The sequence below is a fragment of the Perca flavescens genome, chromosome 23 (genome assembly GCF_004354835.1).
Source record: "Perca flavescens isolate YP-PL-M2 chromosome 23, PFLA_1.0, whole genome shotgun sequence".
NCBI lineage: Eukaryota > Metazoa > Chordata > Actinopteri > Perciformes > Percidae > Perca > Perca flavescens.
In genome coordinates, this window is record NC_041353.1 from 5,181,170 (window position 1) to 5,208,172 (window position 27,003).

The 27,003-nt window shown below is 44.5% G+C and overlaps 1 protein-coding gene across 7 annotated transcripts in view; it reads right to left on the reverse strand.

The window, feature by feature from the left end:
* Positions 1-27,003, reverse strand: part of celf2 (cugbp, Elav-like family member 2) — a 229,123-nt gene that overhangs the window by 77,351 nt on the left and 124,769 nt on the right. For all 7 annotated transcript variants that reach the window (XM_028570259.1, XM_028570256.1, XM_028570258.1 and 4 more), the window contains 2 exons: positions 22,428-22,624; positions 5,674-5,756 (listed from right to left, as the gene is read on the reverse strand). In XM_028570259.1, the coding sequence (XP_028426060.1) occupies positions 5,674-5,756; positions 22,428-22,624 (280 nt within the window). The remainder of the gene's footprint in view (positions 1-5,673; positions 5,757-22,427; positions 22,625-27,003) is intronic.

A 27,003-nucleotide genomic window follows, 5' to 3' on the forward strand; every position in this document is an offset into this window, starting at 1 on the left:
ACCTTTCCCAAGATTCTTCTGTAAACCGAAAGCTTTTCACAAGATGACATTGTTTACCGGAGACTGCAGTGATAAGTGTCTTCTTACAGCGGGAGACACAGCAACTTGAGTATGCGACGGAACCAATCCACACCTTGTTAAAGAAAACCCAGGCATTTCTTTTTGAAAAAGAGTCTGTAAAAACTGAAAACAAGAAGCCTTAGCAATGCGCCTCCCAGTTCCTATTCTGACCTGTATATACTGTGGAAACCTTGCTGCATCGCTGAATTTTGACAGACAGGGTGTGGAGCAGAAGTGAATATGCACTTTCTGCGTGCATACATCCCATATGCATACATTTTGGTAAACGTGCGCTGTCAGATCGCTGACAAAGCTGCGGCAGAGACACCTGAAGAGTGATGGAAAGTGATGTGGAGAGGCTCAGAGGCTGGCAGAGAAGCAACTCTTCGCTGCCTGACACTTAAAGGTCCCATGGCATGAACATTTCACTTTATGAGGTTTTTTAGCATTGATATGCGTTCCCCCAGCCTGCCTATGGTCACCCAGTGGCTTGAAACAGGTGTAAACCGAGCCCTGGGTATCCTGCTCTGCCTTTGAGAAAATGAATGCTCAGATGGGCCGATCTGGAATCTTCTCCTTATGAGGTCATAAGGAGCAAGGTTACCTCCCCTTTCTCTGCTTTGCCCGCCCAGAGAATTTGGCCCGCCCATGAGAGAGAGAGACATCATGGCTTTCAAACGAGCAAAGTGCCCCCCCTTCTCTCCTCCTCAATAGCTACAGACACAGAAATGGCACATCCTAAGGAAAGCTCATTGTGGGACTGGCTCTAGTGGCTGTAATTCTGCACCAAGGCTGAATTTGGGGAAAGAGACTTCAGATACAGTATTAGGGGACCACTAAGGTCTATATAAAAGAGACTTCAGATACAGTATTAGGGGACCACTAAGGTCTATATAAAAGAGACTTCAGATACAGTATTAGGGGACCACTAAGGTCTATATAAAAGAGACTTCAGATACAGTATTAGGGGACCACTAAGGTTTATATAAAAGAGACTTCAGATACAGTATTAGGAGACCACTAAGGTCTATATAAAAGAGACTTCAGATACAGTATTAGGGGACCACTAAGGCCTATATAAAAGCATCCAAAGAGCACCATGTCATGGGACCTTTAACAATTCACTGTCGTCATCGGGCACCCTCGGTCAGACGCTTTGGTCAGGTGTCTTTGGCGTTTGACGCCAAAAGTCTCCTTTAGCGTCACATTCAGACGCGCTTGGTTGGGACTCTTTGCATCGCTTTTTGACACTCTGGGTCGGGACTCTCGGCGCCATTCTTCGACGCTCTGCGTCGGCACGTACGTTTAACTTACCCTGGAAACCCAGAGTTCTCGCGAGAGCACAATTTGAATTTGCTCAGCGAGTCACTCTGGCATTCAGTAATGATGCTCATTAACTATGCCCTTGAAACCGAGCTGCACCAATCACATCGGTGAAAATGTACGTTTCAGTGACACGCGAGACAAGGACGGGACACAAACCCCCGGTCTCTTGGGTGAAAGTCCCACCCCAACTAACCTCTTTACGCTGACTTTTTCCATACTACTCGCTACCGTTGTGGCTCTTAACCCTTGTGTCTTCCCATCAACCATGAAAAAAATACTTTTGTTGATCCTATCTCAACGTTTCAGTCACTTTTTCTCAGCCACAAGTTTTATATTTTAGAGATTTTTTCCCAATGTTTTTGTCACTTTTTCAATGTTTTGGGTGCTTATTTTTGACGCTTTTTTGCGGTTTTGACCTTTTTTTGGTCATCGTTTTTGTTGTTGCTTTTTAACGTTTTGTTGTGTTTTTTTTACACATTTTCAGCACTTTATCAACGTCCTATATTTTATGTTCAAAAAAGAACTTTGAAAACGGGTCAAATCTGACCCGAGGAGAACATGAGGGTAAATACTGCATGATCCTATCTCAACGTTTCAGTCACTTTTTATCAGCGACAAGTTTTATATTTTAGAGATTTTTTCCCAATGTTTTTGTCACTTTTTCAATGTTTTGGGTGCTTATTTTTGACGATTTTTTTGCGGTTTTGACCTTTTTTTGTCATCGTTTTTGTTGTTGCTTTTTAGCGTTTTGTTGTTTTTTTTTTTTTTTTTCACATTTTCGTAATAGTTAATACTGCACCATCTCACAGCACCGCGGTCAAGCTTCTGCTCGGCCCGGTGCGTTCCATACAGACGGTAAAGGGGGATTTTTGCTTCACTATCTGAAGATGAGAGCCACGGCAAGCGCCAGAATTTCACGAGTTGGGAGTGAGAGCGGGTTGTACAGGGAGAGATTTATCACATTAACAACAGACCCCAAAAAAAAAAGAAAAATGAAAAGAGGCAGCCGTTCAACTGGGTTGTGCTGCCAATACCGGTGCCCTTTTTTCTCCAATTTGGCGCCCGTCCAGCTTTCCACTCTGATCACATCTCCCCCCCTGTTAGAGCCTTGGCTTTTTGGAAGGAGAGATAGAGAGCGAGGGAGGGGGAAGAGTGCCAATACCAACATTGTTTCGCTGGCTTTTTACAAGCCAGGAGAGTGGAGAAGTTAATAAGCAGGTATTGGTTTTTAACGGCGGCCCGTTTATTGCTTTGCCCTCGAGCGTGTTGGAGTGCTCTACTCCACCTATTTCTTCCTGTCCATCTGCCCATCACTTCTCTTAACCTCCCGTTGAATTTCTCCTTCTCTCTCCATCAGCTCTTCCTTTTGTCTCGACTCGCCTCATTCAGCAATTAATTCACCATCACCTCATCATCTATTTTTTTTTCCTCTGTCTCTAGCTGACTCCTTCCCCTGCCAGTTTTGGAGCCAGTTTTAAAACTAAAAGATTATAAACAAACCCTTGCGCAAAGCACTTAATGATCCGTCATTATGCCAACATCGACTCAGTGTTTTGCAAGTGTGTGTGTGTGTGTGTGTGTGTCTGAGAGTGTACTGTATTTATTGGTCCTTCTCATGTGCCTGTGTATAAACCATATCTGTCGTCCGTCAATACCGGACGCTTATTAAAAATGGGATGTCAGCCGGTCAGCGTTGTCCAGCTCTGACATGATGAATGCGATGCAAGTTTAATTACGTACATATTGTGCTGTCGATCAATGTCGTCTGGGTCTTCAACGGACAAAGTTTTTTTTTTTTTTTTTTTTTTTTTCCCCTGCTCTCAGCTTCCCCGCACTGCCAAGAACAAAAATGAGTTTACTGGAGACTCAAATCTCTCAAGTACTCCCAGTAAAACATGTAAGCCGCATTTCCACCATCCTGTAACAACTCTGTTATGCGCTCCCCAGCCCCTCCAACCCCTTGCTCTCTTCTCCCTCTCTGCCTATCTCAGGTGCTCCTGAGTTACTGTGGCCCTGCACCTGTGTATATATATATATATATATATATATATATATATATATATATATATATATATAGGAAGGCCGGGAGACAGGGAGATGGCTCTCTGACACTGAAGCAGCTTTGACCACCGTGTCTTCATCTGTTGTTTTCTTTCTTTTGGCTAGTAGATGCACTGTTTTTGGTTCACGGACCTAAACTAAACTGAACTGTAGTGCTCTCGGAAGCTAACCGAGACCCCCCCCCCGTTTTCAAGCGGACCGGAGTTTGTCTGTATGGTCCGCACCAGAGTTTCGAACGGGCCTTCGCAGCGCCCCAAACCAACCGGACTATCTGTCGAAACGCTCCAGGCTTCGGCTAAAACGGACCACGCTGCTCAGGTGTGAAAGCAACCTGAGAGTGGTGTCTGCGGTGGAAACGCAAAACAGATCCAGGGTTTAGGTACATGTCTTAGGTTCTAAGGGTACTGCACCGAAAGCGTTTGGTGGAAACGCGGCTTTAATCTCACAGACAGGGCCTGCAGTTTCTTACTTTGTGGTTTCATCTTTTAAATGACATTCTTGGATTGCAGCAACAACCTTGGGCCTTGCCTTTCAGACTACAAACAGGCTGACTTAACCCCCTGATTGGACGGGACTTGTTAGGGCCTGCCTGAGAGGAAGATACAAAGATGAAGATACGACTCAGGGGTGAAAATGATAAATTATGAATTATAAATTTAATTAATTCAATTTAATTAACTTAGTTGAAGGTTGAAGAACCCTTGACTTTATTCTGTCCCCCTCCCCTTCTGAAACTAAACTAATGCCCTTGCAAGCACCTACAATCCAAATGTGTCGGTATCCGACTTCAAAAAGCCCCAAACATAAGAACCAGATAGAGGTGCCGCAGGAGAGAGGAGCTAGCGAGGCGGAGGGATGACCAGACGGAACAGAGGGAGGGAGGGTGTTATGGTGTAGAAGAAGGCAATTTCATGTTCCTATAATCCTAAAACGGCTGCAGTATGTGTCCTCCCCAGGGCTGTTTCACACCTCCAACAAGGGATAAGTGACTAACTCTCACGGCGCAGGAAAACAGACCAAATTTAACATACTTATTCCACGAGCAATTAACACGGCGACTCCGTGCAAAACAACAAGCTTGACTCTGAATTCGGGAACCCGAGCACAAATCCTTGCGAATGGCTCTTGCGGGATTCGCAGAATCCACCCCTGTCCTGCCCAGGAGGGCTATCCGCTGATCCAACTGACAGAAGCAGGCGAGTGCAGGCGCTCAACTGATGAGATTCCAGTTAGCCGGCGCAGCCAAGAGGAAAGGCGGGGAGGCAGCCAATAGCCCCGGCAGAAGGGATCTGGGGGCCTCTAAATATCCACACAGGGCTAAAAGAGCAAGAGCCAGCCCACTTCCTCTATTGCTCTCCTGGGCCTCGGGAGGGAACAATAGTGGAGAATGGAGCAGACAGCATGAAAGAAAGGCAACGCCACAGCAGCAGGACGCGCCTTTATAGTCGGGCTTGTGTGAGGGTTTCCAGATATGCAGAAACTAAACGTTAAACATTTTTAACCTCCAGTGGTGCTGTAGAGCAATGTCTTGATGACTGAATTTGGAAATTTGGAAAACTATAATTAAAACACCACAATATTAGTATCGTATTATATCGTACATATCCGTTACAGTCACTCCCCCGGCTGCAATGACGGTGCAGAGACTCCTAAAGCTCAGATGCGGAAGACCCACAAACGCTGACAGATCAGAGCAGACTGGACTTTTTCGGGAGGCGTGGGGGGGGTGCCTTAAAGAGACGAGTGCCAAAACAGGGCGTCTCAGACGGAGGGTGAATACAGGTATATTTAGACAGACAATATGAGGAAAAATAATGCGTTAAATGAACATTAAAGCATGTAAACATATTCTAATAGAAACCCAAAATACAAGTATGGGAAATAAACGTAACGTTTACCAGAATACTTTCACAGCGTACCTTAAACATGGACTCTTCACTTATCAATTCAATAGTTTCCACTTTGTTTCACAAACTAGCACTGGCAGTCAGATGCGAACCTGCTCACACTTTGGTGCCACACACTGATGTTCATACCAGTGTACTCACTCACACTCACACACACACACACACACACACACACACACACACACACACACACACACACACACACACACACACACACACACACACACACAGGTCAAGGCGGGGCCGCCTCTGGGTGCTGCTGTAAGTGTGTGATTAGAGGAGAAAAGTAGGCAGAGGAGAAACCAGGACACACACTCACCCCTGTTAAGGTCTTTATGTTATGCAGTGCATTCTGGGCTTCTAGGGCAGCTTTCCTTGTGTAAAACGTGACAAAACAGCAGCCTGGGGAGAGAGGGAGAGAGAGAAGAGAGAAGAGAAAGAGAGGGGATGAGCATAAGCAGCAACAAAGAGCATTTTCTCTATTCAGCGGCTTGGCATCACCTGTCGACACTGGCAGACGCTGAGTGAATGTTAAGGACGAGACATCCTAGCGGAGAGGGAGAGAGCGCTTTTTGGATTTGTTTCAGTGCGGATGACTTGAGCCTTGGGGAAAGTGTGTGCGCGCCCAGCGACACACACACACAAACCCTACAAAGACACCGAGGTGGCGGAGACAGGGGTTTGCCTCTTCATTAATCCTTGAGTAATCTGTGAACAGTTGCTTACTCCGCCATTCACTACGGAAAGTATTTACTCATTGGTTTATTGCTTACGCTCCCTCACTCATTCACTCACTAGTTTACACCCACGAGGGGTTGTTCAATCTCTCACTAAATCAAACACTTGCTTCAGAGTAAATATATTTCAGTGTGTGGTATAGTTTGATCATCAGGCTACTAAAAAAAAGCTATTTCTTCTTTGCCGGAAAACAAGCAAATTACCAAGCAAAAGCTCACTAAGTTGCTGACTCACTCACTCACATACAGAACTGTGTGTGCACTCAAGTGCATGTGCACACCACACACAAACGAGAGGAAGAAGAGAAGAGGGTTTTTTGCCCGACTTGCACTTGTCAGGCAAAAAAACCTAGCAGGGAGAGATTTAGCGCAGACACAGAGGTGTGACTCGTCTCTTTCCCTCAAATATAAAGCAGCTGTTGGAGACATTGGAAAAAAAGTCCCACTATGGACTTCTGTCTGTATTTATGTCTTCATCGTGACACTTTTCTAACAGCCACAGGGGAACTTAAAAACAAGACTGAAGAGCAAAAATGGATAAACACTCCTTGAGACAATCATTAAGAATATGGAGGGTGCAATGGTGAAATAGTCAACTGGAAGAAGGATGAATCATCACATTAAACAATGAAAACCTGATGACCTATAAATAAAATTGCTTACTGGTGGACAAACTATATATTGGAGACTAAACAGACTAACAGCCCACTGTGATGCAGTGGTATAAATATACTGACTGCTTACAGGTTGGAGGAAAATCACACAAATCAAGAGCAACCACGATACCACAGGCTTCGTCTCAGCTTAGTGTTTGAGTGTTTTCTTGCATTTAAAGGCGGTGACACACCAACCAGACAGCCAACCGTCGGCAGAAAAGCAAGTTGGTCTGATCAGTCTCCCCGAGTTAGTCCAAAAAGTGCCTCAGAACACACCGAAGACACGAGACGTAATACGTCTCCATAACAGCAGGCGGCGCTAATCTGTATTGTCGCCCAAAAATGAAAACCCGCAGCTGATTGGACGAACGCATCACGTGGGTTTGTTTTCTCCGGAAATTCAAAGCCAGACTGTCATGGCGGCTTCGTTCAGAATACAATCTCATATTGTACTAAAATAGTTCACTGACACATGTTTCTGAAAACATTTTAAGCAAGAAATAGGCTGTCCAGTTGCTGAATCTGTCTTCATTTCAGATCAACAAAGGTCAGTTTAAAAGATTTTCGTCAGATTTTGAGAGACTCTAGTCACGCTCATTCCGCTCGCTGTTCCGGGTGAGTCCCGAAAGCCCTGCCTCCGACTGAACATGTCAGGTCGGCCAAAATAAAGGCCGACAGCCTTAGCAGAAACAAACGGAACAGACTCGAGTCACCGACCTCGCCAGACTGTCCAACGGCTGATTATTGGGTTAGTGTGTCAGCGCCTTAACCAACGCGATCAGTCCTCGTTGACTTGCTTAACAAGCTTAACACACATTATATTAAGGTGATCCACCGGTCTGTGCTGGTTTTAGCATCCACATCTTCCCTCCAGTCGCTGCAGATGCATATGGTTGGACCTTCTGCCCACAGCTTTGCTCATCTGTTCATTTCGGCGTGTATTTATTTGTCCAGAAATGAGCCTGAGTGCACCATTGTTTACACCTGCTTTGCTGTCCTCTCCATTGTGCTTATGGCACGAATCAACTCAGTGGGAGTGAGGCGGACTGGTGGTGGCTTTGTTGCCCATATCGCAGACATCGGGCCCTGATGACACTTGCCCTGCAGTGCATCTTAGTGAAATCCAACAGCGAGCATCTGGAGCAGATTTGGCATCCGATTCCCAGAGTCCCTTTGATGGGGCTGGGAGCGTAATGGATCTGAATTCCTGCGGTGTCCTCCGGGTGCCACGGCTGTTGAATAGTTGGCCCTTAGCCTAGCGTCAGCAACGTGATTGGTGTTGCGATTCAGATGCTGCAGAGGCTGTGTATTAGCCGGGATAACTCCCAGCTTAGTGTTTTTTCTTTCGACAACCCCCAGCGTGAAAGGTAGCTCAGGGTGTCACTTCACTAAACCCTAAGCCTCCCCCCACTTATACTATCAGTATTAATTTACCACCGAGGGTTTCACACCAGCCTCTACTAGTTAAAGGCATGGCGATAAGAGGGGAAATTAGTCACGACTGACTAATATATCAGACTAACTAGAATATCACTGGGTGAAAATCTTTACATTTTACTCCATGTAGGTCACCAAACTGATATGATTAACACACTGAATTCTACACAGTGAATTAAAAGTGCCGGTTAAGGGGTGGCCCTGCACATTCTGTAGATCTCTGGCAGTTCTGCTTCATCTTTGCTCTCCATCATCATGATAAAAACTGGACTCACTGAGGATAAAGTAGAGGAAGAAGTACTCATATCCAAAAAATAGTGACACCAATATGGAAAAGTACTCCATCATAGTTATTAAAATTAAAAAGCAATTCAAACTGGGAACAAAAATTGGAAAAGCCTACCCAAAAAATGGAAAATCGTGAAAATCTGAACTCTTTGCAACATTCTTGTGTGAATTTGTGCAAACAGTCCCGTTTTTTTGGTATGACGCACAACTAGGCAGGCCAAAATTTTATTGCAAACCTAAATTGTTATGCGGGCCGGATCAAAATTTGCAAAAGGAACCAGTGTTAGCCCGCGGGCCTTGATTTTGACACATGTGCACTAAGGATAAGGTCGAGGAAGACGTACCAATATCCTTAAGTAAAAGTAATAACACCAATATGTAGAGGTTCTCCATTATATTTATTAAATAAGACATATGAAGTATGTATTGTCCTGTTGCAGGAGACAGCATCAAGGGTTAAAATGAAAAAAACTTTACCAATTCAAACTGGGATAAAAAATGGAAAAGCCAAACAAAATCGAAGTCCTTACTTTCATATTTTAAGTCATTTTGATCTGCAAATTAGCAAGCTGAGCAACGTTTCCCTCTATAATGTAGGGTACACTGTATAATAACAGCATAAGTAAATTTATCAAAAAAAAACAAAGACAGAAATACTCCAGAACTTGAGAGTTGAAGAGTTTCTTCTGGCTAATTAGGCTTCTGCTCACCTTGACACTGAGCTCAAGTATGCCGGGAGCTATGGAGTTATGTGATGTCTCTGCCATCTAATAGGTACTCCCTATTACCAGACACACACACACACACAGACACACACAGACACACACACACACACACACACACACACACACACACACACACACACACACACACATATGCTGCTTATGCCGCTTTGAATAAATGGCTTGTGTGGCAAATAAATAAAATACAATGAAACATATACAGTATTTGACATGGCTTTCTGTGGCTGAATCCAAATGGAAAAGTTACCGAACTGTCTACCAACGCTCAACAGTTATGAAAGGTTGACCGCAGCGTCTCTGCTACCTGTTTAACAACTCGCTGATAGATACAACTTCCAACCTGCCACCTCATATGGTGCAGCTATAGACGGTAAATAGATTGATGCACGCAGCGATGGAAGAAGTATTCAGATCCTTTACTTAAGTAAAAGTTCTAATACCACACTGTAAAAATACTGTGTTACAAGTAAAAGTTGTGCATTGGACATGTTACTTGAATAAAAGCATGTAAGTATCATCAGGAAAATGTACTTAACCCATGTGTTGTCTTTCTTTCAACCATGAAAAAAAAACACTTTTGTTGTCCTTTCTCAACGTTGTGGTAAGGTTTTTTTTTTTACGTTTTTCAGATGTTTTGGTCGTCTTTTTTTTAATGATTTTTTGGGGGCATTTCAGCCTTTAATGGAAAGAACAGCAATATATGAAAGGGGAAAGAGAGGGGGATGACATGCAGGAAATCGTCTCAGGTCGGACTCAAACCCTGGACCTTCTGCGTCGAGGTATACACCTCCATATATGTGCGCTCGCTCTATCCACTGATCCAACCCGACCACGTTTTGGTCGTCTTTTTTACTACATTTTTGACGTTGTTTTTGAACATTTTGTCACATATTTTTGAAATTGTTGCCGCTTATTTTGACATCCCATATTTCTGATGTAAAATAAAACTTTTAAAACGGGTACATCGACCCGAGTACATCAAAGTAACTACTGTACTAACTAAAGCTGCCAGATTAATGTAGTGGAGTAAAAAGTACAATACTTCTGTTTGAATGGAGGCGGAGCAGAAGTAGAAAGTGGCGTGAAAAGAAAAGACTCAAGGAAAGTACAAGTACCTCAAATGTGTACTTATGTACAGTACTCGAGTAAATGTACTTAGTTACATTCCACCACTGGATGCACGTAATGTGGAATCACAGTTCACAAGCGCGAGGTCTGCCCAAAAACCAAAATAAACGTATGTTCAAATTGGCCCTTTAAGAAAAAGTGATTTGACTAAATGTACATAAAAATGCCAACACGACTCTGCCTAGATAAAGCACTTTAGTGTAGCCTGCATCATGATTTTTGTGAGGCCTGTAACTGTTCACTATGGTGTGTGCTTGGTGCAGAGTGAATGAGACTGTGTGTATACAAGAGGGAGCTTTTTTTAACATTATAATTCCATTATCATTCCAATTGCACCTGTGTTCAAGCGTTGGCCCCTTGTGTGCGATTAGCAATTCCAGTAACACTGTATGGGTCTTAGCTGCAAGTGAATTATGATTCTGGTGGCATTTTTGGCATATCTGTATATGGGAGGGTTAGCTTTCGGTGTTAGCATTAGCGATTCTGACAGTGTATAATGTGCAGGGGAAAAGTTGGCTGTTAGCGCTGCGCTCGCTCCTGTGTGTTGTGATTCCCGTGGCGTAGCCGGGCCCGGGAGCCATGCAGCGTGTGACGGATCGTCCCAGGTGGTGGGCTGTCAAGACGAGGATCAAAGAGCAGAGGAGTGGACCTCACACACGCGCGCACACACACACGAATACACACACGGACAGGTTTCCTGCAGGGTTTCAGTTCTACCTGTTTAAGAGTCAGCACACTCGCGGCTCACACACACAAATCAGCAGAAAGCCAATAGGAGCGTGCACATTATTTTAAGTGCATGTCAGCGTGTGTGCTTTTTATTTACAGAGAAACATACCTGTACCGCAACATTGAACAAGTAAAAAAAAAAAAAGGTGCTGCACACTAGCATGAATTAGCTCTTTCCATCAATTTGTGAGCATGGGCCTCTTTTTCCCGCAGCACAAACATTTACCTGAGGGCTCCAAACGCCCAGATACACTCGCTTGTGCTGAGGAGGGACACTCAAAACACACACCGCAGACGCACACACACACAACAAACCCCAGAGTGAAAAGAGAGATAATCTATTAGACGCTGATGTGTGTGTGTGTGTGTGTGTGTGTGTGTGTGTGTGTGTGTGTGTGTGTGTGTGTAACCGAAAGGGTATAAGAGTGAGACTGACGTGGGAAAGAATGACAGATTTTTTGCAAGAAAAAAAAAAAAAAAAAAATAGAGGGAAGAAGAAGAGGGGAGAGGAAGAGCAGCTGAGGCCTGTTCATAAATGCTTCATGGCTGCTGAAGGGGGCCTTTGACTGAGCGAAGATCCGCGGCACCACCTGTCGACACATCTGCCCCTCCTCCAACAACAGGTCGACCCCGGGCTTTAAGGCTCAAGACAGCAGGGCTGCAGGAGCAGAACTGGCGTGTTGACGGGGGGGGGGGGGTACAGAGGGGGTGGTGCGTTCGGTCTTGGGTATTTGTATTTCAGGATGATATCGCCTTTTTATTTCAAATCAGGCACAGATCAGGCCGTGTTCTTCTGATCGTGGTAGTCAGACCAGTGCTTTAGAGGTGGCAACCTGCACTACCACTTTACTTTCTTTGGCTTTTTTTTCGTGGGGAATTTTCCATTAAAGATGGGACATCCAAGTCTGCCCTGCCAGAGAACAGGTGGATGGGTCATCCTAGGTTAAGCAGCAACTAATCTACTTAAAAGACTTTCATTAGCCTGTTTCCTGTCTGTTCCAGAGACATTATTTTCCTTTCAGACAAATTATTAATTGGATACTTGAACTCAGTAGGTAATGATTTGATCATTTTTACCAAGGGGGGATGGACCCGGTTGGTTTTGCTCACTGGCTCCATGAAGGGCTCCTTTTTTAACACCCCCTATCCGAGATCCAAGCAAAACTGACTACAAAACTGAATAATATGACAATGCAGTTTAAAAATAAACTTGTTTTATTGTCTCAACAGAACAGAGGAACATGAAAATATATTAAAGTTCTGATAAATAAAATAAGATATGAAACTTAAAGGGTAAACACGAGTGTTGCCAACAGGGAGGTTGTAGAGCGCCCTCTGATGGACAAACTATTCAACGCCAACACTCAGAACATGGTTGAAGAGCGTTTCGTCCGTTTTTATTTCATTTTTTTTAAATATTCATTTATCGGCCATTAGAAATGCCGATACCGATGGTTTGGAAAATGCCTAATATCGGCCGATAACATTGGCCCGCCGATATATCGGTCAGGCTCTAGTTTGTAACCAGTTAGCCAAAGAGAATAAGATTAGAATAATCTAGTATTTAGAGATCGGTGGAGGTCAAATTATCCAGTAATCCGGAAAGAAAATTGTCTGATAAAAATCTGCTTTCCTTTCCTGTAAATCATCTCATAACCACTAAGATTTATCTTGTTGGTCCAGACCTCCAGGTTGGGAACTGCAGCTCTATTAAGCACTCACATGCTTGGGGTTGAAGCAGCACGGACTGAGGAAGGTGGAGGCAGGAGGAGGAGGAGGAGGAGGGTGAAAGGAATAATGCCCTGCAGTCCAGCAGAATGGTAGTACGGTTTATTAAAAGGGGGTGGGGGGGGGAGACAAGTAGGGGGTGTATCAGACAGCTTCACCCTTAGCCCTTCCACCCGAGGCTGCCTGCAGCTCTCACAGTGACTCCCTCTTTCCCCCCTCCATCACTCCACATCCTTTTTTTCTTTCCCCCTCCACACGCCTTTTGACCCCTGGGGTTCCACTCAACCGCTGACCCACATTAACTACACTCTGCCGCAATTACTGATCGCACAGGCCTCTGGGTGGCATGGGATACATACTCAACCTCTCTGCATTTCTTGCACCTCCTCTCTCACTGTTCCCTCTTCTCGCTCTCTGTGAAGCTGTACAAATGCCCCTTAATGTGTGTAATTTATGTGTGTCAAAAGGGCCGCTGAGTGACAGCAGGGATGGGGGGGGATGACAGGGAACACATTTTGAATTTGACAGCGCAATAAAGGACAGACTGTCAGATGGAAAAATAAAATAGGGGAGAGGACGAGTGGATGGCTTCAAACAATGCCGCGGCGCTGACGGGCATTTTGGCTGATGTTCTAATCCCGTCAACGCAGGAATCGGTCCAGCACTTCGCAAATCTACACAATCCACTGGTTACTTTGCTGGGGAAAAAAAAAGCACCAATGTCACCTCCCCTCCAAATCCTCCCTCCCTCCCTCCCTCCCTCGCTGCAAAGACAACAAGAGCACTTTTCCGGAAATCAAAGCCGCTTTCTGGCCGACCCCGAAGTGCTCTGCAACTTCGCTCATAAGCAACCATCTCTCTCTATCGCTGAGGCATGCAAACGTGTAAACATAGAGGGGGGAAAAAAAAACAGACACACAGGCGAGCTGAGAATCCACACACACACACACACAATTTCCCATTAAAATCCACCTGCAGCTGCTCTTTAATTGGGCCTGGGTAGACGGCTAAAAAAGCTAACGCCTAGTTAAGGCGATATAATTGGCCGCTCTGCTTTAGGAAAGAATGAAATAAATCAGTCCTCCGTCTCAGCTCGGCCCCGTCTCAACTGAATCCATTAGAGCAGATAATTGTCTTGGACGGCAAAGCGTTCGCTTAGCGTTGCCACAGCTGAGTGAGAGAAAACAGTTGGCGTGCCATCAGAGCGATTTTTCATCTGAGCAGTGATCGAAAATCTAAAGGCTGTAATCCGCCCGCGTGCAGGCATTTTTTTCCCCCCGCTCCCGAATCGCCATCGGATTTTTGTCTTGTTTTTCAGTCATCGAGGTGACATTTCAGGTGGCGGAGGAGATTTAAAAATGGCTAATATATGAAATGTATTTCACAAGTCCAGGTCCATTAATTACCTCTCATGGGGCGGCACCGCTTGTACTTTGAGTTTTTAAGGTGGCTTATATGGAGAAGTAAATTGTTGCGAGGCGAGGAGCATTAACTGCTGCACTTAAAGAGGAAATCTCCCAAGATCCTCTGTGTCTATCGTCGGTGCTAAACACTCGTGGCTGTGATGTGGCTCCCTGCTCTTCCCCAGAGACCAACTGTCAATCAAGCCGTGTGGGTGGCAGCGTGTTGTGTCTGTTCTCAGATTTAAAGGTTTGATTTCCTACAGGTGGCCCTTTTGTCTTTGTCTTGTCAGCCTCGATGTTCAGGCAGTAGGCTGAATCACTCCTGTGCTGCAGTAATCAGCGACAGAGGACTTGGTTTCGGCGAGGGCCCAGTCATTTCAAGACCATATCTAACTGTGATGTTTTCTAACCAATTGCTATTTCAATTGAAATTGCATTTATTTTTGTAAGATTTTTTGTGTGTGTGGCATTTTAGGCCTTTATCTTGCCTGAAGATGGTCCAGTACCGAAATGCGCCTACTATTAAACTTGATATATTTTTTTGCTTAGTCAGTTAGACATGAAAGGGGAGAGAGAGAGGGGAATGACACGAACCCACGGCTGCTGCGTCGAGGACTAAGCCTCTGTATATGGACGCGTACAGGGGTTAAATTGGGATTTCTTATGTGGGGGTGAAAAAAATTTGAAAAATAAACCATTAAATGGCACTTTCTGGAGAGTTTTGTGCAAAGAAATGGAGAAATTGAGTCTTACATGATATGTGGAAAACTGCAAGGTTAACAGCCTATACTATACTTTGCATTGTTGTAGTATCAACAGGTATTAGGGCATTTAGCATTTACATTACTGTTAATCAGTCATCACTTGATTACACATTGTATTACCTTGTTATGATATAAGAAGTGACCCATACAATGTGTCAAACATAATGTGCCACATGAAGGGACAGTGCAGCATATGACAGTAGCAACAGCTGAGAAGATTTGGGTCTGGGGGTCTCCCTTTTGTGGAGCCTGGGCTGTCTACAGAGACCGCGTATTTTTTACAGTGTGTTCAGGGGACAGGCAGCTAGCGCATAGTGAGGAGATGTTTGCTGTATGTGACAAAAAAATGTTGTAGCCTAAAAAACGCATGACATCGCTTAGAGCACTTTAAAAATGGTGCAACGTTGGTTAGGGAAAAAAAACGAATCCCGCTCCCCCTTGGAAATCGGTTAGAGTGGAGGTAGTCTCGCATTGCCAGACCTTCCTCCACTGCTGCGGAGGATCCTCTAGCTCACATGGTCAAACTCAAGGCCCGCGGGCCAAATCCGGCCCCTTGCTAATTTTGATCCGGCCCCTTATATACATTTAGTTTTCCCAATACATTTTGGCCCACCTACTTTTTGTCACTTTTTCCAACATTTTTGGCATTTTCTTTGACATTTTTGTCGACCAAACTGTAAGTGAGAAGACTATACGAGACATGCAATAATACAATCAAAGATATTTGACTTTTCCCATGACATAAAAACAATAAACTTTATGTCTGGCCCTTGATGTGATTCTCATTTTCTAGTGTGGCCCTTAGGGAAGTTGAGTTTGACACCCCTGCTCTAGCTAGCCTGCACAGCATTCCGGGATGGGAGAAAAACTAAAGACACGTGAATGCAGCGAGCATATTGACCAGACAACAGCCAACGGAATTCATGTTAATCAACTGCACAGTTGTCATGACAGTCGCCAGCTTAAACTTTCATTTGCTAAAGTTTAAGACGCAGTTGAATATGTAAGTTGCAATACAAATAGCGCTCTTACGAATAGTACGTTTTGCCTCTGTGTTAATTGCAGGCTGGACAGACAACATCGCTTCATGAGATAGTGCTTTCATGTCTTTTTAAGAATCCTCTACGTGATTTAAACACAATTTTAACGACTCCTTTCCGTTACACACTGTTCATTTCTCTTTTGATTTATGTTGTTATTTTTATTTTTTGAATGATTTCCGGGCCATGTTGTGCACAGAGACTCTAATGTGGGATACAGCCCGTTAATGAAGACATTAAACTTATTCTGTGCGATGTTAAGTGTGTGCGTGTGTGTGTGTGTTTGTGTGTGTGTGTTTGTTTGTGTGTGTGTCTCAGAAGCTCATGTGGACAGGCTGTATCATTAAGATAAATGACATAGCGCGTCCCCTGCCAAAACACAGACACACACAGACACGCACACACACACACACTGAAACAAACCCGTCATGGCGCTTAAGGTTGTGTTTTAGCAAAAGGACCATTTTCTGTTTACCCCTCTGGCTCTTTGTCTCATTCTCTCTTTATCTCTCCGTCCATCTCTATCTCTCTTTCAGCACAAAATGCCAAATTGCTCCGCTTCTCACTCGCTCCCCCTCCTCCCCTGCTCATCCACTCATCTGGTTATTAACTCAAAACACATTAAACCAACAGTAGCGCCATGATATTCCCCAGACCGTCCTCGTCACAATATCCCACGCTGCCTGAATGCACACACCTGGGTCAAACTGCAAAATGGATTCTGCATTACACACAATAGTGACACAATTCCATGATGTAGGGCTACGAACAACAAATCTGGGAACTTATTAATTAAAGGTAACCTGACTGAGGTTTTGGCTTCTCACTAACCTAAACAGACTTCAAGAGATCATTTTAAGTATTTGCAATATGGATTTGTGCAAGCTAATTTAAGAAGAAGCTTCTCAAACAGCCCTTAGGACCGTGACGTGAAGCCAGATGATGGCAATAATGAAATAGAGGGATTACGCTGATCCACAGATATCCACTTCCTGGTTTGGCGTGCAAAACTGTGTTCCAGCCAGAGCTCTGAGCGAGCGTTAAGTCTTGGGTTTTATCTTTGACGTCCTGTAATGCCATTTTGTAACCATGTTTTACAACAAACCGGACATGCTGGTGCAATCAAATGAAAAGAAAATAGATAGCTTTAGGTCAATTCGCAGAGACTGATGAATTGAGCTGATGTCAAGACGTGAATCAGACCTGAAACACACGCACAAACACGTACACGCGCACGCGCACACACACACACACACACACACACACACACACACACACAAACACTTCCAACAATTTAGCTTTTTATTAGCTTTTTTTTAAAATCACATGCAGACATGTGATTGTAGCGATTTGCCAAAAATGTCATCTGGACCTAAAACACACACACTACAAAAGTATCGACTGAGGCTGTAGACGATGACCAACACACGAAACAAGAAAGACTTGGCTCGGATTTCTGCTGGCTTCATCGGAATCCCAGAAATATTGATCGTTGCTCCCAGAGCCTAAATCGTCGCCAGACAGATAGCTGATGGGTTCCGAGATTGGACTACATGCACAAAAATGAGGATTTGAGACTTGGACTTGACTACTTTGAGGCTTGACTTCAGGTTCTTACTAGTCTCGCATTGCCAGACCTTCCTTCACAGCCCTGTGGAGGAGGGTCTAACTAGTCCACACGGCAAAAAAAAATGAAACGTGCTCTGGTTTATTGGCATTTCTTTAAACCAATCACAATCGTCTTGAGCGGTGCTAAGCACCGGACGTAGCCACGGTGCCTCTGCAAAAATAGCAACAGTAAACTCAGACATAGGTGCAGAGACGTGTCACGTTGGAACAGGATGTCTTTGGTCGCCGAAAACTCGAAATCAGCTGTTCGTGGACGCTTCTCATAATACAATCGAAGTCCATTGCTTTTTGATGATTGTCAATTTGCCCCTTGGACAACCTGAAATCGAGTAGTCTTAAATGGCATTCAGCTGATAGTCCATAACGATGAGACAGGACCCTAAATCAAAAGCGCTCCAGTTTTTTACACATGCACAAAATAATTCTACTGCGACACAACTTTTTTACACAAATGTAAAAGTCTTCTACACCTGGACAAAAGAATTCTAGAGCTACACAACTTTTTTACAAGCTCAAAATATTTATGACCCTTATTTGATCCCATAGTTCCAACTTTCAGCCTAAGGAACTGTATCTTAGGGGTTAACGATCAGCCTTTAAACCTAAGCTCTAGCTTGACGAAGTATAACTTTCAAGCATGTTGCATGAGTGTAACATTTAATTTGGAAGTTTTTGTACTTGCTGAATTTCTGCTGCCTATGAATGTCTCCCATGGTGTGCTAGTTTTTGTCTCATCTTTGTTGCTGATGTTGTTTTTGGACGGTGTCGGTTAATGGGGGATCCAAACTAAACGGGAACCGACGACACAGAGGAGTTGTGGAGGCCTGTAGCCGCGGACGTAGAACTTTTACTGCGTCTCAGTGGGACTAACAAACTCAATAACTCCAAACGGAAAAATAGAGCCTCTGGGTCGCCACTGGGGCATCAGAGTGGGCTCATTTGCCCCAAATGGCTTAGATCCTTTTTCAAGCAACACCGTAGCTAATTTGAAATAAACGCACAGAGGGGAAGAGAGGGGCCACAGTTTCCCCTACGGCTCTGGCGCAACAGTGAAACTGGCAGGGGGGGCCATAGCAGTTGAGCGGGTGCAGATGAGGCCACCCGCCTTACTTAACTATGAGAAAACAACAACAGTGCTCAAAGCCTGCCAATAACAAGGCTAGTCAGAGCCTAATCCAATACATGTTCTACATTTAATCTTAAAACATTTAGAAAGAGAGACAGCTAAAAAAATGAGGCATATAGAGAGAGATTGCCCTTTAAAGATGAAAAAAATAAAAGGCAAGGTAGGTGGATGCTTTTTCACCCCCTGCAGAAGTGGCGGGGAGTGATACTGTTGACTCATCGTCAGCCCGACAACTCATTTCAAGGTGTAGTGAAAAAGGAAGCAGGAGATTTGAGGAAGCTGAAGGACAGGGGGGGTGGAGGAACTTTGGCCCCTCTTTTTTTTTTTTTTTTTTTTTTTTTTTTTTCAGAAGCAACAGCAGAAAAAAAAGAGAGGTGGGAGAAGAGACTGGTGGGAAGAGGAGTCATCTCAAGGCTAAGAACAAAACACAAAGCGCATGGCAAGTGTGTTTGTGTGCAAAAAAATGAGTTGATTTGGGTCTGGGCAGAATGCTGTCTCCAGGCTTTCATGAGCTCATATGACTCAGTCAGAATGAGAGGGAGGGAGGGAGGGAGGGAGAGGGAGAGAGAGAAACTAAAAACAGAAGCAGACTCAGTGTGTGGGTGTAGAAGGGTGAAAGACACCACAGCTTTCCAATTCAACTTCAAAACAAGATCGTTTCGGAATTTGTGTCACCTTGGCCGCCTCTCCGACTGTCTCCGACAAAAGCTTTTCACACTCATCTGAGAAATGCAAGTTTTCATAAATAAGGAAATTGTATTCAAATGCTTCTGCTTCTTCTTCTCCTCCTCCTCCTTCAGGAAAACCCGACCGCGTTGCATTGTGGTGTACGGGAGTTAAATGTAGGGTACATCGTATGTACACTCACATTAGCAGTGCATTGTGGGTGTTTTATAGTGGACTATAATAGTGAATGAAATTAACCGCAGAGAATTCAAACACCTGTACAAAATGGCGAACACACTATGTAGTGCTATTTCCGTGATAGGGAACGGATTCAAACACAGCTACAGAGTTGGGTGCTAGAGGGTGACACGGGAATCAATTGTCGCTCCCATCCCATCCCGAGCCCAAGAAAATACTCCCGTCAAATCCCGTCCCACTCCCGTTTCGTTCCCTATGTTGTCCCTAAAGTTATCAGAGTCTGTAGCACACTCTGTCGTGGACACGCGCTTGCCACCGCGAGCAGGCTCGCACGCCACCGGGCGGAAAAGAGAGAAAGAAAAATTAGACGTCGCTGTCTGGAGGATAACTAGCCAGTTGATATGTGCATTTGACTGATCGCGGTCAAGTCACTGAGGTTGCCTCGGAAATTTAGGCTACACTATGCATGCATTACCTGCAGGCCTAGGTCATTTCGTTACGTAATTAACGGAGGTCTTCTCACACTCAAAAAGTTACCAAGAGTGAAATTGACTCCCGTACCGAAAAACTGTCACCCTCTATTGGATACTGTTCACAAGTGGAATTCAGTTCTGGTTAAACAATGTGCAAGTAGCACAAAAGTGCAATATAATATAATAGCACAGCCGTGTAACAATATATATATATATATATATATATAAGTCATGTGAACAAATTTGTAAATTAGTAAAATAAGTTGACTAAAAAGAGGAATAAAAAAAATCATCTTTTGCAAATTGATCTTAATGTCTTAATTAAAAAAATAGGAAAAATCCAACCTTTAAGGGCACCAATTTTCTTTGTGAATGAATAATGTATTGTAAATAAATAAATGTTCTTCCTTAAAATACAGGGGGCATAAGTAAGTACACCCCTATGTTAAATTCCCATAGAGGCAGGCAGATTTTTATTTTTAAGGGCCAGTTATTTCATGGATCCAGGATACTATGCATCCTGATAAAGTTCCCTTGGCCGCTGGAATTAAAATAGCCCCCCCACATCATCACATACCCTTCACCATACCTAGAGATTGGCATGGGGTACTTTCCATAAAATCATCTCTCAGTGCAAATCAAACCAGCAATTAGGCTAACTGAAGAAAAAAATCGGGATAAGGAATATCATAGATGGGTCTATCATCAACCATTGGCAAATGTAACAACATAATCAGATATCATTCATATTGAACGTGTCGGAACATATTCCCACGCATGGCGGGTTTAAGCCATTAAGTGGCCCCGCAACAGTAATTTGCAATTGGGACCCTATTGACTCGCCCTGTGGGCATTGCACTCAAAGTTACCAGTTCACACTGCAGACCGTACAGTACAGGGCAGCTCCACGATAGGCTTACACAACCCAGAGATCAACCAGTACTCCAACGCGGGAGCATTACTAACTGGCCCCCGGGTTTTCCAAATCCAGATTAGCTAATAATACCCATGTGTGTTTCACTGTCAAAGTTATTAAATGCATAAATCAGTCAATCATGCCCATACATACTTAATTCAATTCCAGTTTTCTGGCAGATGAGTGTTTACTTGCTTCATTCACTTCATCCCCGCTGATTCCTGTTTTGTTTCCTGTGACACTTTGAAACTTCTCTTGCTATTTGCTTTACAGTTGGATGGAAGCCGCGCGTCTCCCTCCCTGTCTCCCTCCCTGTCCCCCTCTCTTTTCTCTTTGCCTGTCTTTACTTTCCTCCCACTCTCCGTGTCTCATCAGGAGTGTCATGAGCCCCCACTACGCTTGATGCCTGTTAATATGGCAGCGCTATTGTGTGCCCGTTCGTTGCTGCTGTCTCTATTGTTTGCTCTCACACTTGACGAATTCATCAAAGGGAAAAAAAAGAAGAAAAAGTAACGGGAGAAAATAGCTGCAAATGATGCACCTTCGCACAATTGACTGCGTAAGTCTGGCGGGGCGAGTCTTTGTCTTCAAATGGTGCACGAAATGTGTGTTTGCTTGTGTTATTTTGCACATATATCATTTGTTCTGCCATTAACTAGGTGGGATGGCCCATTCAGCCACTGACTGCTCCTGTATCTGTCTCTCTCTGTCTGTGTGTGTGTGTGTGTGTGTGTGTGTGTGTAGATATGTACAAGTATGTATTTCTATGTGTGTCTGTACGAATAGCTACGTTCAGTGTGTTATGTCTGCATGTCCATATGACTGAACATGTTTATGAGTCTCTTTTGTGTACGTGTCCATTCAAATCCGCATCTTAAATTGCGGTAGCAACAATAAATTGGAACATATTACAAAAGAAAGTCTTAGATTAATAGTCTAGACTATTTTCATACTTTCAGGTGAAAGGAAAAGCATAACAAGGTCAAAAAGAAAGACGAAAGAAAGAGTGCAAGAAAGAAAAGATAGAAGAATGAGGAAGAAGAAGCAAAGACGAAAAGAAAGCAAGAAAGAAAAGAGAAAGGAATGAAGGAAGGAAAAGAAAGAACAAAGGATAGAAGGTAAAGAAGAAATAAAATTGGGAAGAAAAGAAGGAAGTAAAGGAAAGAAGTAGAGGAACAGATGAAAAAACGTCAGAAAAATAGGGCAGAGAGTAGGCAGGAAAAAAAGAAAAGAAGAAAAGGAACGGAAGGAGGAAGGGAAAGATTAGAAAAAAAAAAATAAATTCAGAATCTCCTACAGTCATCAGATCAGTGCAGTCAACTAAAACATACAATATTTTCCTCCGAGAGGGAAATAAATTGAGTCCAAGAAAAAAAGAAGCCCGTGTCTGAGCGTGTCCCGTGTTGTCGTACCTTTGCTCTGTGGAGGGTTCTGGCTGCGGTCTCGGAGTATGTTGATCTGGTAGACGGCGCCGTACGGCTCAAACAGCTCCTTCAGCTCCTTCTCTGACCAGGAGCGCGGGATCTGACCCACAAACATCTTGATGGCGTCCGGGTCCGGCTGGTCTGAATGCTCCAGCGCCCCATTCATCTTCCCGGCTGTGCCGTTACTGTTAAAGAGACCAAAAACAGACCGTTAAGAGCTAAGAAATACATCGGATTCATACCACTAACAGGTAGCTGGAGACTTGTACACTTTGCCCCTTACGAAAGTTTTCCTCATTTTGTCTTCTGTGGTAGGACTTTTTGGAGATTTCATAGAACCGGTGACCATTTCATTTTGAATACGTAACAATCTAATGATTTAGTGTTTATGAATTCCGACACAGCGCCATTATACATCTTTAAAGGTCCCATATCATGCTCATTTTCACGTTCATACTTGTATTTTGGGTTTTTACTAGAACAAGTTTACACGCTTTAATGTTCAAAAAACACTTTCTTTTTCTCATACTGTCCCTCCCCCTGTCTTAAAAGCTCTATTTCAGCGCCTATCTCTTTAAACCCCCCTCCCGATAAAAGCCCAGTCTGCTCTGATTGGTCCCAATTTCCAGATGTTTCCGCATCAGAGTTTTTTGAGTCACTGCACCGTCATTGCAGCCGGGGAATGACTGTAACGTCACTGTAGCGGGCTGTGTGCATTTCTCTGTGGATTAAACGTTTTATACTTTTACAGTATTTATATATAGCACCTCGACTTGCTTTATAATAAAAAATAAGACATGGAAAGTCAAACTCACTTTTTACAATATGGGACCTAACTGTCTTAGTTTGAGTTGGATTTATTTGCACAATCATACAAAAGATGTAGAAGGTAACATCAAATATAGCATTGTTGTGAAAACCTTTACAAAAGCTATAAAAAACAGCTTTGAGTTTTAAATTGGATGAAATATCTTTTGGACAATGTTCTGGAACCATAACGTGGTTTACCCTGGACAGAGACAATTAGTGCGCCACAATAACAGAAAGCAATATCCACAAGACAGAAAGACACATACAAATATAAGTAATTTTAACCAAACAAGAGAACACATTCCCTAAAGACAGAACCCTTACATCTAATTGAAAGTTTATATACAGTATACCCCCAGAACTTCATTTTCAACACAGTGGCCTCTAAAACAGCCTTTAGGCCATCACAGGAACACAGTGTGAGAGCCACACTAACACAAATCCTCTCCTCACAGCAGAGATGGCTTTCCATACCGAATTTACAGAGTGATATCCCTAAAGCTGGCAATTTCTATATACACTGACGCGACACATCAGGAAACTGACATATAACGCTGACCCTAAAAGTGGATTTTTGATAGTAAAGATGTGGCAGCGGATCTCTTCAGGATACCAGTAAATCCACACTGTAGGACTGAGCTGAACACACATTTTATTCCTGGCATTTTATTGCACAACAACAAACCCTACATACAAAGTATACCGTCGTAGACTGTTGTTATCTGCCGTTGTACGAGCTGTGGCGACGAGCAGAGACACTTTATGAATGTACGTATGCCTGCAGTCCACTGCGCTGCATGTGTTTTGTGCATGCTTGCGTGCGTGAGTGAGTTCTGGACAAGAAGCATGCGCGCCCTGTTAACGCTGTGGTTGTGCGTGAGGATTAGGCTGCAGAACCACTACAGTAAACCTCCAGGCGCTCTTAACAGGACACAGATGCTTACACGCCGCTCACACTGGCTATGTTTCCACATCTGGAATGCATATGCAATGGAGGTGAAGTGCTTTCACCCTTTTCACCGCAGAGCTTCAACACTTATCTTCCCAAAACACACGCGTCTGTCCACACGCTTGGAGTGCTGACTGGAGCTACGGCGTCTCTTGTCGTCCGGGACGAATAAAGGCGAGTAGACACTTTCAGCGGCGAGGCCCGTATGGAGACGAGAACGGCACGCGAGCTCGCACGAGGCAAAGCGCGACCGTGTTTGGAGGACAATCATAGGCAAATGGATACAAGCGCGCACACACACACACACACACACACAGACGCACCCACACATCACTGCCGTCGAGGCCTGTGGTCTACTTAAGATGGCTGAAAACCAATCCAATGAAACCAAAGTCAATGGCGGGGCTGTTTTATTGCTCCACTTTCCCTGATGGTTATTCTCGGAAGGAGCGAGAAGGAGCATTATCTTAAGAGGCAAAAACAAAACAAAGCCAAATCCCGAGCTTGGTTAGCTGACAACACTAATACCACGCTATAAAGCTCAGCAAGAGAGGAAGAAAGAGGGGAGGAAGGAGAGAGGGAGGGGAAAAGAGAGAGAAAGAGAGAGACTGGGAGGGAGGGGAGAAATAAAAAAACATCCAGACCTTTGAACGCGAGCCATCCATCTTTTGCAGAAAGAGCCGAGGCGCTCTGCAGAAACGCCCAATTCTTTAAAGGACTTAAAGGACATGTCAAATAAAAACGCCCGAACCAGAGAAGGAGTCAACGAGCCAAAGCAGTGCTAACAGTCCTCGAGGGCGACGACCGCTCCTCGCTAAGCCGGACAATAAATCGCGGTGGGCCCTGGCGCCGAGGGAGCCCCGAGGGTGGCGGCTGATGGGGGTGGTGGGGGGGGAAGGAAGGAAGGAAGGAAGGAAGGAAGGAAGGGAGGGAAGGGCAGTGGCGCTGGTGCGAGGAGTTACTGTCCCTATCACCGGGCTGATGGTAAGGCGCACAAACGGCAACGACGGTATTGGACGAGCCTTGGCGGTCGCTGGGTTCAGACTGCAGCACATCGTCCCTTCGTCCTCCGACACACACACACACACACACACACACACACACACACACACACACACACACACACACACACACACACACACACACACACACAGAGCTTATGTGTGTGTGAAGGCAAAATGGCCGAGAAGAGAAAGAATAGCTGGAGACAATCCCTCATTGTTGGCTGTTTATGTGAGGCCTGTGGGGATTGAACGAGTGCACCGGGGGGAGACGATACAATAGCCAGTGTCAGAGGAGCGCCTCCCTCGGCCAGTACACTGTACGCCCTGTGCTCCCCCCACCTTTCACTCCGCCCGCTAAGACAATGAAGAGGGTCACACTTGCAGCCACGCGGCGTACGAAGCGCAGAACTGCCTTGCGGAGATTGCACGCTCCGTCTTTTCCCGAAGGTGGTTGGGAGTCGGTGACTCTCCTCACTACAAAGGAATGAGCTCCTCTTCCATCGCCCCCGTGGCCAAGACTGACAAGGTGTTATTGCAAGCAGACAGAGCTTTAGCGTGTGTGTGTGTGTGTGTGTAGATGTTTGCGCGAGTGTGTGAAGCTCAGCAGGAGAGTGTCCTGGGGCTTGGATTAAGTCGTTGAGTGGATCCACTCCTGCCACAGCCTCTCCATCTCCCTCCCGCTTTCCCTCTTCTTCCTCTTCTTTTTCCACCTCTCCCTCTCAATTTGAGCCAATTGTTTGCCTTAATGGCTTAACTATTGCTTCCATCACTCCGCTCTCCCTGCAGCACAGGGCCGTGACTGAGGGCTGATCTATACACCGAGTGTGTGTATATATACGTGTGTGTGTGTGTGTGTGTGTGTATGCTCAGCCAGACTGCAAAAGAATAAAAGTGTCTGTATAGGTCTTTAAAGCAGCTGCCGAGGGCTGTTATTCCCTCACCTCGCACTCCCATTAGACAGCAGGCTCGCTCATCCAAACCACAGCTGCGCGATACTGACCATGAAATCTCATTTATTTATTCATTCATCATCTTCATTTTACACTCACAGCTCTTCAGAGCTCGCCATTATTAAAGGGATTGGTCAACGTTTCGGCAAACACACTAATTGGCTTTCTTTCGACAGCGAGGTGAGAAGATCCAATATCGTCTGGTTAGCTTAGCTTAGCATACAGACTGGAGGCACGGTGAAACAAATAGATCGATAAGTCTCTCTCCAAAGTCTTCTAAAGCCTCGTAACCAACATTGCTACGGTAACCAAGCTACTGTAAAATCCATATATAATGCATACAACAAGACAGGAATCAGATTTCTCTCCGACCCCTGCCCTCACTTTGGATCATGTCTTTTGGATGGACAGCGCAGTGAGAGGACAGGGGCTGTATTGAGAGAGCACCAAATAGTTAAAAGTTCAGCTGTGAAAACTTATTTAGACCAATTGAGGCTGCTAAGTGTCAGTTTTAGTATAACTAGAACACACCGAATCCAGATTTTTGGGGTTCGGCCGAATACCGACTCCACTGGTTAAGAATCTGCTGAATCCGAAACCGAATACCAAATCCTACTCCCATCCTCAGTCCACTAACACAGTAACACAATCACAAAGTAAACAACGTCCACAGCATTTTGGCTGCTGTCTGTAGATTCCATCGCGCACAACTCGTATTCTTTCGGATGTTTCATATGCGAATGTTGTAACAGCGGCCATGTTGCGTATTGTTTAGGGTCCTCGACACCACGAGAAAAACCGGCATTGCAAATTGAACATGTAGCTGGACTTGAATGGCCTTCTTTTGACTG